Genomic DNA, 12082 nt, shown 5'->3' with positions numbered 1-12082 from the left:
GCTTATGGACTTGTACTTATGGACCTTAACTCAGAGAAACACCTATACAACTCCCTCTGGACATGCATAGCACCTATTTAACACCCAAATCACACCAATAAGGCACATAAATGACTGAAATAAATGCAAAAGAAACATAAAATGAGGGTTTAGAAGTATGTTCATACATTAATAAACATTCTGGTACTTATGGACCCTAACCTAGCCTAACTCTGAAAAACACATTCCTACTGCACATGCATGAGGTAAGTATAGTATGGAAAAACGTACAGTATGAAACATTCTGGTAAGTATGGTATGGAAAAAAGTACAGTATGAAACATTCTGGCTACTTACAGCAAGTTCCTGGCCACCTCAATGAATAACCGCCTCCTCTCGGACTCTGACAGTAAGAACGATTTCCTGAAGCACTTGCAGTACACTCTTCCTGAAGTCTTGCACTGAACTTAGTCAATAACACACAGAAGTCCATTCTCTTCACAGTGTTCACTTTAGTCCAAATAATGTTCCAGTTTAATTTTGTGTTGCACGTTAACTTTTCCCAATTTATTTTTATTTTCCAAAGCCAAAACAAAGAAGTTTATTTACGTTAAATTTTGTATCCACTGAGTCTTTTCTCTCAACTCGAAAACCTTAACACAACACACCGTTTTTTTCACTGCACAACACTCAAAATTCCCGTGTGGTCTAGTGGAGAAGTTCTTGCTGTTTATTCACTGTCAGAGTCCGAGAGTATCACTGGCAGGCGACCAAGGGGTGCATCGCTGGGTCGTGGTGATGGCGTACCCACTGCAGAAGACTCTGAGGAAAGCCGCAAACTCACGTCGAGCGGTGACTCCACTGTGGCTGATGTGCTGGGCTGTGGTTCAGAGCATGAGGGCCTGTCTTGGGGAGGCAACGGAGCGGAGCCAGGGCTTGGCACAGCGGGGGTCACGGGCCTGAAAAAACTGTCAATCGTTGACTGACGCAAGGACCGACGATTCTGGCGATTGATGATGCGCTGCCTGAAAGCACACACTTCCTCCACGAGTCCCAAGCGCCCCATCTCCCTGTCGCAGTCCAGGTGTTCCAGGTAGTCTAGGACGAACTCTAGATGTTCCCGGAGTGCGCTCAGCTTGGGGATGGCTGGAGTAGTGTCCTGCTGAGAGGAGTCCGCATCATCATCATCGTCGCCTTCGTCGTCGGAATCTTCAAGTTCGGGACTGACACCAGCAACCGAAGACGCGATCTCGATATCAGACAACGTCTGATACCCAGGATCGCCCTCGTCGTCGTCGAACCACTCACGAACATCGTCCACATCAACAACGTTGCCGTGCGTACGTAGCCGTGCATGGAAGTCATCCACGTCAAACCCTAGAAAATCGTACTCCACATCCGTTCCGAGAAGCAGACGAGACCAACCATTTTCAAGAGTTTTCACAAGGACTTCCTTCCATGCACTAGCCCAGTTGTACAGCGCAGACTTGATGTTGTAGCGGCGAAGGTTTTCCAAAGTCCGCTTGCCTCGTGTGTCACGTCCTTCCCTGCGCTCGTCCTCGTCCTCGAGAACAACCATCACCTTGTCCAGGAACTTCCGACGGTACAGGCGCTTTGTTGCCATGATCACTCCTTGGTCCATGGGTTGAATGAGAGCAGTCGTATTAGGTGGCAGAAACATGCACCTAATACGGCCATTCTCAGCAACCAAGTCCTTGTCGCACGGGTGGCCAGGTGCATTGTCGAGCAGAAGGAGAGCCTTTACCTGGTCGCGAGGGATTCCCAGTGTCTTTGTCTGGTACTGGATGACCTCCTTGACGATGTGACGGTGAAACCAGTCTTTGAAAATCACAGCTGTGAACCATGCTTTCAAGGAATGGTACCAGACGACAGGAAGGACATCCATCACCCCACGAAGGCTCCGAGGCTGCTTTGCACGGTCAACAACAACGGGCTTAAGCCGGTGCATGCCGTTAGCACTGGCACAACACAAAGCAGATATCCATTCCTTGGAAAGCTTGCGGCCAAGTACACGCTTCTCTGTCTCCTCGGCTAGAGTGTTCGATGGCAGCGAGCGATAGAATAGGCCAGTTTTGTCAGCATTGTAGACTTGACCAAGAGTGAGGCCCTCCCTGTCGATCAACCCTTTCACCTTGTGCCGAAACTCGTCAACTCCATCCTCGTTAGCATCCAATGCTTCGCCATGTGCTTTACAGTTAGTAAGGCCATGTCGCAACTTGAACGCGAAGAGCCAACCCTCGGATGCCTTGAAGTCTAGGGCGTCGTGAAGCCTTGCGAACTTCTCAGCAGTAGCCTTCAGCTCCATTCCACGTACCATCACACCAGCTGCACGTTGCTGTCGGTACCAAATCAACGTGGATCGGTCGATTTCTACAAACTTGGGGGTAAACATAACCTTCCTTTCCACGTTGCGTTTGCTTCGCAACGAGAAGTCAGCCGTGTACTGCATGAGTTTGTCTCGGGAACGTTTGATATCGAACAAAGTTGACCGGGCCAGGTTGTACTCGCAGAGAATGCGGGAAGAAGACCAACCCGCATCAACTTTCTCCAATATCTCCCTCTTCTTTTCCAGAGTCAACACCACTCTCTTCCTTTTCTCAGGTGGCGGGGCCATCATCACACACACTAAGAGGAGGCCCGAGAGCAGCAGGAGGCCTTGCAGCAAGTACGGCACCACCACGAAAGCGAGCACATGGGCAGCCATTGCGAAGAGCGTAGGTCCAGTCGCGGTGAGAGACAGGCAGGAAGTGGGGATGATGCAGCGGCGCTCTATCGGACGTCGGAGGAATGATGAACCAAAACAATGCTCTCCCACTGCGCGCGCGGCAAGTTCAAATTACGGACAGGAAAAAATCGATTTTTATTTTTATTTTTTTGGGTTTTCGGACCATTTTGGGAATGTTGGATCCCAGGACGATAAGGTCTGGGTAGTGGGGATGTTCGGTTATTAGGCGTCTGGATATTAGAGTGATTACTGTATAAATATATATATATATATATATATATATATATATATATATATATATAATATTTATTTATTAATTGTATATGTATATATATATATATATATATATATATATATATATATCATCATTAGCCGTTTGTGTCCACTGCAGGACCCCGACTGAAGTGGGAACAATACAGCCTAAGTATCTCTACCAAGTGGCTTAGGCTGTCTGGTAGAGATTGTATGTACTGTAGAGTAAGAAGTGCTTGCAAGTGTAATTGTAGTGTTGCAGTGGCTTTGGATGTGTGTATAGTCTGTGAACCAAGTGTAATTGGCTTGCACAAGCCAACTGGGTGCAAGCATACTTTACAGTACACAACATGTGGAGAGGCTGGAGAGTGAGAGACTGATGAGAAGAGTGTATGTGAGTGTAGTAGAAGGAGGGGGAATGGGAGGGGAAGCTGAGGATGAGATGGAGTGGAAAGGTATATGAGAGAGGGAGGTGTGAGTTGGGAGCAGGGCAATGAAATGGTAGGGGACAGGGCGACATGGAGGCGATTTGTTTGTGGCCAACCCATACGGGATTAAGGCGTCTGGCAATAGACAGATAGAATAGACACTGGTTCAACCACAGCACCCCTAATATTGGCCAAAGCAGTACATGGCCAGAAGAATGCTCCCAAAGTTTATTACCCTGGGCGGGGCGCGAACCCTCGTTCTTCAGTGTACCAAAACGCACACTTTACCACTGTACCACAGAGGCTATATGAAGCACCTACTATGGCATTAATTGGCAGCCACAGGAGTCTTACCTTGCATATAGGAACATCACCATTGAGAGTTATATCTCCAAGCTGTCCCTTACGAATGGCTTGATCAAGGATGTAAGGTGGAATATCACCAGTACGCAGATAATAATCTTCATCCTTACAAGTACAGTGGATAAATCTGGAAGAAATAATTACAGCATTTTATTATAGACTGCTTGCATGTCTATTATGCAACTTACAAAAAATTATTCAGTGATCACTCCAGCCTAAATGCAATCACCCAATGGTACTGTACACTGAACTACAGAAGAAATGAATATCACCTGGACTGTTATGTGAAGTGCTACAGAGGTTCAGTACACCATTAATGAGAGAACAGTTACATGGTACTCAGTTTTTATACACCTGGCTACATAGTGGGGGGGAAAAAAAAAAAAAAAAAACTACAGAATTTAAGACTTGAAAGTTTGGCACATAATACTGCTGACTAACCTGCACATTGGTCGTGTACAGTGGCCATTCTGATAATCATGACAGAATGTTAAATCTGCTTTAACTTGAGTGAGGCCCTGGGGTCCAGGCTCCCCATCATCTGGGTGGCGGAACTTGCATCGTTTCCCGCGTCGACAGACATTACGCAGAAAGTCTCGGCAGACATGGTCATCATCGCCTGAGCCTCCACCACTGCTCTCATCCTTTGCACTGCCATTCATTCCCTCCACCATCTCATGTTGCTGCCTACCGGCAGGATAATTATGTTGTCACTTGTTACAGTACAGTACTGTAGCTACTCAAATCATCTGGCGATAGCAAGAATAAAATATGATACAGTATAAAAGGTACAGTATAAAGATATAGTATCATGCTAACTCCATCTTTTGGCATTATTATGTGACCAAGACCAATGTATGCAAGCATGCTACAGCCTCTATAACTGATAAGATATGATGTATAATATGTTAAAAAGATTAAATCTTTGAATGTACTGTCCTAAATTTTACTACTGTACTATGAAGGCATGAACAATTTTCTATGAACATAATTTCAGGAAATATATTCAATTTTAAAAATCAAATCAACAACTGAAACTATATAAATTTTACATAATTTAAGCAAGATTCTGGTGTGAAACAGCCAACACAGATTTTTTTCCCCTTTAGCTCACAAACACCCAGCAGTGTTTCTAGTGTGTTCTATGACATTTTCTTATCAATATAGGGAAGGGTCTTCTCTAAGGCATTTCTGTTCCAAATGCTATTTAACCCCTAAAGACCTATGACTGTTGAATGACAGTTATGGAAAATGTCACATAAAGTCCTATGGCTGCAGACAGTACAAAGGCTACCAAAAACTGGCGGTAGGTAGCACCATCTCTTTTACGAAGTATATGGGACCTGGCCAATGAGAACTAAGAGATCAAGGTGGTGGGAGGCATGATCCAGCCCCCTCCCCAGTGGTGGGGACTCCCCCCTCCCCAGGCCATCTCTACACCTCCCATTACTCCATTGGATCCTGCCTTCTGTGTCTCTCCCACCCAAACAATGGTACCCTCCAAACCACCTCTAGACCATATTGGGTGTGTGTGGCAGACATATTCCCTCCCTTTCCACCCCCTTCATGATGCACCCCCACATTCCCTCCACCTCCCTATTCCCCCTTATTTCTCTAGGACGTCCCATAGTGAGGAGTGACCTTTTCTTTGCTTTTGATGGTCAATTGTGCAGTAACCATTAGACACAGGAGAATAAAGCATTTATTTTCTGCTGTGTAAAATCAAGCTCTTCAAATCTATAAGACTAAAATTTACTTTGGTGCAAATTTTTTTTTCTATCTCCATACACGAGGAGTAACAATTTTGAAATTCTTTGATGGTTGATATTGTGGTAACTGTAAGCTGTATGAGAGTGAAACTTACATTTTCAGGCGTGCAAATTCAATCTATCTTTCTATCTATCTATAGCTCGACGCCCTAATCCCACAAAGGGTGGCCGCAGACAAAACGCCTCCAAGTCGCTCTGTCACCCACCATTTGACCACCCTCCCCCCAACTCACCCCCCCCTCCCTCATATACCTCTCAATTCCATCCCTCCACCTCATCCTCGGTCTACCTCTCCCTCTCCCTCCCTCCACCTCACCTACATACACCCTCTTAGTCAGTCTTTCATTCTCCATTCTCTTCACATGTCCAAACCACCTCAGTGTATTTCTCCTAATCTTCTCAACCACATCCACATCCACCCCACAGCGTTCCTTCACTTCTTCATTCGTCAACCTGTCCCTCCATGTCACTCCACATGCTCCTCTCAAGTAACTCATTTCCACTGCTCTCACTCTTGACTTGTTCCCCTCTTGCAAGGTCCATGCCTCGCTTCCATACGTCAGGGTAGGGATCACAATACTATCATGCAGTGAATTCTTAACTTCCAAATTCAAGCTCTTGAAAAATGAGAAAATTTTTTACCTTGTTGAAATTTAAAAAACTGGACCCTTTTTGCAGATCTGGGATAGGGAGACTGGGAGATTTGAGATCTTTAGGGGTTAAGGTGTTTCTCAATCATCATGAAAATTACTCACCATGACTGGCGTGGTATATATGGAACTTCCAGGAGTTACTTTAAAGTGATCTGAGACCATGAGCCCCTCTGTCAGTCTCCTTGGTTGTTATTCATACCACGCTTCCTCCTATCACCCTTTCATCAATGAACCAATCTGAGAAGCGTGACAAATCCCTCAACCAATTAGAGATGACCTTGGTACGATGGATGTGGCCCAGTCTGCCCGTGACAGGAAGCATGTCTTTTCAAATATGTTGTCACTGTGTGACAGCTGTGCTTCAGTGCAGTGGAAAAAAGCCCAAGGGTGTTTTTAAAATAACATAACAAGCCTTGAGATTTTCTGTATCATGCAATTAAACTTAGTAAAGGGAAGTGTCCTAAGTGTGATACAATAAGCTGATATAACATGGATGAGAGATACTGACGGTGCAGTAACTCCAAAAACCACACGTGTGCTGCCAGGATGCAGGCATACCAATCCCCGCCAAATTCAGTGCATATGAATATTTGAACACACCAATACAGCTGTGGCTTTCTATGGTTGGTGGCTAGACTACTTTTGAGTGGCATTCAGGGTTAGGCAGTGGGGGATGGTTAATGTCATAGAGGTCTGGGGGACCCAATTCCTCCAATTAGTTACTTGGTTTTGGTATGTGTGTGTGTGTGTGTAAATATATATATATATATATATATATATATATATATACAGTAGAACCCCGGAATTCGTACACAATTCGTTCCTGGAGGCTGCACGAGTTGCAAGTTGTTCGAAAACTGAATCATTTTTTTCCATAAGAAACAATGTAATTTGCATTAATCCGTTCTTTAGTATGGATGAAACGGTAGATTTCACCATACTATGTATAATGAATGGCAAGATCGGAGACACGGGTTCCACTTTCAAACTTTGCAATGAGTTCTTTTTTCAGCTCAATTGTTGTTCTCACTGCTTTACTTTTAGCTCCAGCTGACTCACTAATCTCTTGGGGCCCATGATTATGTACAATTTTCTAACAAAAATACGTAATTCATCAAAAAGTTTAATTGAGCCTGTATGACTGATGCACAGCTGGCGAAAGACAAAGCCAGACTGGCAACCATGTGGCACCTACGACGCTGCATCTCTTAATGCAAATAACGGGTCACCGTACGAAAACTGGAGCGATTTTTGGGCGAAAAAGCTGTATGAAAACCGAGTTGTATGAGCAGAGAGGCGTACGAATTCCGGGGTTCCACTGTATATATATATATATATATATATATATATATATATATATATACATATATATATAGACAGATAGATAGATAGATATACAGTAAAAGCTCGATTAACCGGCATCCAATGCATCGGCACATCCGTATAACTGGAACGGAAATTCGATCCAGCATGGGGTTGAAAATATTCCGGATACCGGTCGTCCCCCTATAATTCTTGATTAGTTCTGTATAGTACAGGATAAAGTAGTGTAAGCACCTAAGTTTTCAAATTATTTTGGCCTGTAACATATGCTAAATGTTTCTTTAAATAATTTGTGGTAATGTTTGCTGGTTTGTGTTCAGTCCTGTACAATTTCTCTTGTTGTCTTTTTGTGTGTATTGTGCTGTACACTCACAATCACTAATTTCTGCTCAAGGGTGCCCCCTTCATACCCCCATATTCCCAGGGAAGACAGGGGGGGGGGACGAAACGAGCTCCATCCACCTCTACCCCAGCTCCCAACCCTCCCCCATACCCCTACCCCTCCCAGCCCCCCACTTATCATTCTTAACTGGCAGTTACATCTCAAATTAACCTCATACAGTAAGATCTCTCTATAAAGGTCTAATTGGGGCCCAAACCATTCCAAAAAATGCGAAATTCCGATAAAAGTGACATCCGGACTTCCCCCTGCTAATCCGGACTTTTTCCGAAATATCAGACATTAGTCCAGACTGCATGAATGGTTTTTAAACTGTTTTGGCTACCATTGGAATACTGTACTGTGTTATAACTTCACTACATTAATTAATGGGTATAATAATACTGTACTGTACACTGATAAACATGTCTTTCATTTACCTTATTGTGGTGAACACAGCTGAAGTGGTCAGGCAATCCAGAGTACTTCTGGCTTTATCGGACTTTTTACAATATATAGGAATTTAGTCCAGTAGCTCCAAAAGTCTGATAAAAGTGAATTCCGGACTACTGAAGTCCGTTATTTAGAGGTTTTACTATACTTTACACTCTTAGTCACATTACTAATACACAAATATAAAACACTAGGATGTGTAAAAAGTACTGTATATACTGTAATATGACTATGGACTCGCTGCAGCAAGAAATTAATGCATTATAACGTTGACAATAAAACAAAAATGTTTACAATGGCCATCCCAGGCCTCATGTGTTGGGTGTTGTATGCGTCCATGTCTGTGCCTGTGTGTTTGGGTGTGTATATGTGTGTGTGTGTGTGTGTGTGTGTGTGTGTGTGTGTGTGTATTTACCTAGTTGTGATGTACAGGAAATGAGCTACACTCATGGGGTCCCGTCTCTTTTTCTCGTTAAGTCAAAATTTGCTTTGAACTCATTTAAGCTTTTAGACTGGACGATCTCTTTGTCCAGACTGTTCCACAGGTCTATGTATCTATATGGAAAGCTATATTTCTTGATATCCTTCAAACAACTTGGCTTCTTCCGTTTCATTCCATGTCCTCTTGTTACTCTCCCATCCCATACAAACAGATCATTTTTATCAACTCTATCTATTCCCATCATGGCCCTGAACACTGCAATCATGTCGCCCCTTTCTCTCCTTTCTTTTAGTGTAGGCAGGTCCGGCTTTTCCAGCCTCTCTCCATAAGACAGATCTGCCAGGCTGGGGACAATCTTGGTTGCTGTTCTTTGTATTCTCTCGATCTTATTTATGTCTTTCTTCTTGTGTGGGGACCACACTATTGCCGCATATTCCAACCTGGGGCGGATCATGGCCACTATCAATTTTTTCATCATTTCCTCATCCATGTAATGGAATGTCACTCGTATGTTAGTCAAGAGATTATACGACTCTCTAACTATCTTGTTAATGAGTTTTTGCGGCAACAAACTATCCTGGACCAGCACTCCCAAATCTTTCTCTTCTCTCACTTTTTTAATTGGTTCATTACCCATCATAAAATTCAATGATGGCCTCTTGATACTCTTACCCATTTCCAATATCTTACATTTTTTTGCATTAAATTTCATTTCCCACATCTGACTCCAATCTTGGATCCTATTCAGGTCTTCCTGCAGCATTTTACAGTCTTCCTCGACTTCTACTCTCCTCAACATCTTTGCATCATCAGCAAACAGAATTGCGTAACTGTTCACTCCATCTACCATACCATTTACATAAATCAGGCACATTACTGGCACTAACACCGAGCCCTGTGGGACTCCACTTGTTACTTCTCTCCATCCGGACATCTTGTCCTTAATTACTGTCCTCATTTGTCTGTCTCTCAAGAAGTCACACATCCACTCCAGGACGTTTCCCTTCAGTCCTCCTGTGTGTTCCAATTTCCACATTAGTTGCTTGTGGGGTACCTTGTCGAAGGCTTTCTCCAGATCTAGATACACACAATCCACCCAGCTGTCTCTCAACACGTCAATGACTCTTGAGTAAAAGCTCAACAAGTTGGAAACACATGGCCTTCCACTTCTGAATCCAAACTGGCTCTCAGCCAATATACAGTATTTGTCTCCTCCAGATATTTTATCCACCTGTCTTTCAGGATTCTCTCGCACAATTTTGCAACTACACTGGTCAGGGACACTGGTCTATAATTCAGGGATTCTTCCTTGTTTCCTCCCTTATAAACTGGTACCACATTGGCCCTCTTCCATTTCTGAGGCATTTTCCCTTCTTCCAGAGAACACACAATTAAAATGTGGATCTTATCTGCCAGTTGTGTGTGTGTGTGTGTGTGTGTGTGTGTGTGTGTGTGTGTGTGTGTGTGTGTGTGTGTGTGTGTGCGCGCGTGCGTGTGTCTGCAAAGCAGTGCATCGCTCTTAACGTTTTTGTTTTACTGTCAACGTCATAATGCATTAATTTCTTGCTGCAACATGTTGAAAGTTATATTCTTTTAACATATCCTAATGTTCTTTGTTTGTATTAGTAATGGGACCAAGAGTGTTATGCAAGAAATCAGCTTGAGATGTAACTGCTAGTTAAGAATGACGGATGGGGTGGGGGGTTGGGCAGGGGTATGGGGGATGGTTGGGAGCTGGGGTAGCAGCGGATGAAGCTCGTTTCGTCCCGCCTTCCCCGGGTATTTTGAGGTAGGAAGGGGGCACCCCTGGGCAGATATTAGTGAGCATGAGTGTACTGTATCTTACCTGTACTGTATGTAATACTGAATAATGTACTTCATGAAATAAATTTCCAAGTTTGGTACTAATTCATTTGTTTGACCTCTCAGAAAATTTCTAAGAGTAACATTTGATTGTCCAGTAAATTCCATATCTGGAATGGAAGAATCCCCGTGCATTCTGGTTAATCGAGCTTTTACTTATATATATATATATATATATAAATATCTATCTATCTATCTATATGGGTCTGGGAGGCCCAATTCCTCCAATTAGTTACCTGGTTGTGGTATGGGTTTCATAATATATACACATACATACATACAGTAAACCCTCATTATACGATGCCTCTTTGTACGATATTTCGTTTATACAATGTCAAAATTTTAATACCCTATGCCCACTATACAATGGGAACGATTTGCAACAACGATGGATCATCTGCGGCTCAGTGAACAGCGAATGTGCAAACGCACAAAAACGTCCTCACACTGTCGGCATTAGACCACACACTTGTCCACCGGTCCAGCCTCATTAGCTAGCCCTGCCCAGCCAGGCAGTTCTGACATTGATGAGTGAAGGCTGTGAGTCCCAGTGACTGTGAGGCCGAGTCAGGACATTTCGCCATCAGGACGATCCCCCATCATTTATTTACGTATCAAGTTATTTAGCAAGTACACTAGTTTTTTAATTATGTAAGTTATAAAAGTGATGGTGGTTTATTGTTTATATAGTAAATGTAAAATATGGCATCAAATCATGGGCATTAAATGAAAAATAATAATATATTGAAACGTGAATCAGCTGATTTATGATCGATCTTTCATCTTAGCATAAGGCTACATACGAGACATTGGCATTTATATAAATGCCTAATTACCTTAAGTGAATGATCGACATACTTTGGAATTATACAAATAATCTTCATGTTACGTCTATATAAATGTTTTGGGATATTTCACCATCAAGTCAATTCACCATCACAACATTAACAAGACAATTCGCCATCGGGACTTTTCGTCGTCAGGATGACTCCCCGTCGTTTATTTTCATATCAGTTTATTTAGGAAGTACACTAGTTTTTTAGTACTGTACTTGTACCTCTTCAAAGTCGTTTTAAAATATACCCAGGATGTTATAGTACCAATGGAAATTAATGAAAACAGCTGTGGGTGATGCTAGAACATAATTCAAAGTCAACTACAGCAAGGTAGAAACAAGTTAAATATTGTCTAAAAGTGCAACTTACAAATGATATCCAAAGACAATGCTATTGAATGAAAATAGACTTTGATAGATCCCCCTGAGAATTAGTTATTAAAGTATCAGTTAATCAGTAATAAGTATGTTTATAGAATGACGGGGAATTGTCCTGACGGGGAACGTCCATATTATGGCGACGAATTGTTGACTTCATGGTGAATTGTCTAGGAACCACATAAACAACCGCTGCTTGCTTCAGTAAAGGTAAGATCT

At 42.9% G+C, this 12082-nt stretch overlaps 1 protein-coding gene across 1 annotated transcript in view; it reads right to left on the bottom strand.

The window, feature by feature from the left end:
* LOC145400468 (uncharacterized) overlaps positions 1–12082 on the bottom strand; it is an 86652-nt gene that overhangs the window by 54876 nt on the left and 19694 nt on the right. The window contains exons 2-3 of the mRNA XM_080272987.1: positions 4210–4517; positions 3760–3895 (exon numbers count right to left, since the gene is read on the bottom strand). Coding sequence (XP_080129113.1) covers positions 3760–3895; positions 4210–4442 — 369 coding nt within the window. The 5' untranslated portion in view covers positions 4443–4517. The remainder of the gene's footprint in view (positions 1–3759; positions 3896–4209; positions 4518–12082) is intronic.

Source organism: Coenobita brevimanus, chromosome 52, assembly GCF_032717465.1.
Source record: "Coenobita brevimanus isolate Jiangsu-jjx chromosome 52, ASM3271746v2, whole genome shotgun sequence".
Taxonomy (NCBI): Eukaryota; Metazoa; Arthropoda; class Malacostraca; order Decapoda; family Coenobitidae; genus Coenobita; species Coenobita brevimanus.
Note: the sequence above shows the minus strand (reverse complement) of the source record. Positions and strands in the feature narration are given on the sequence as shown.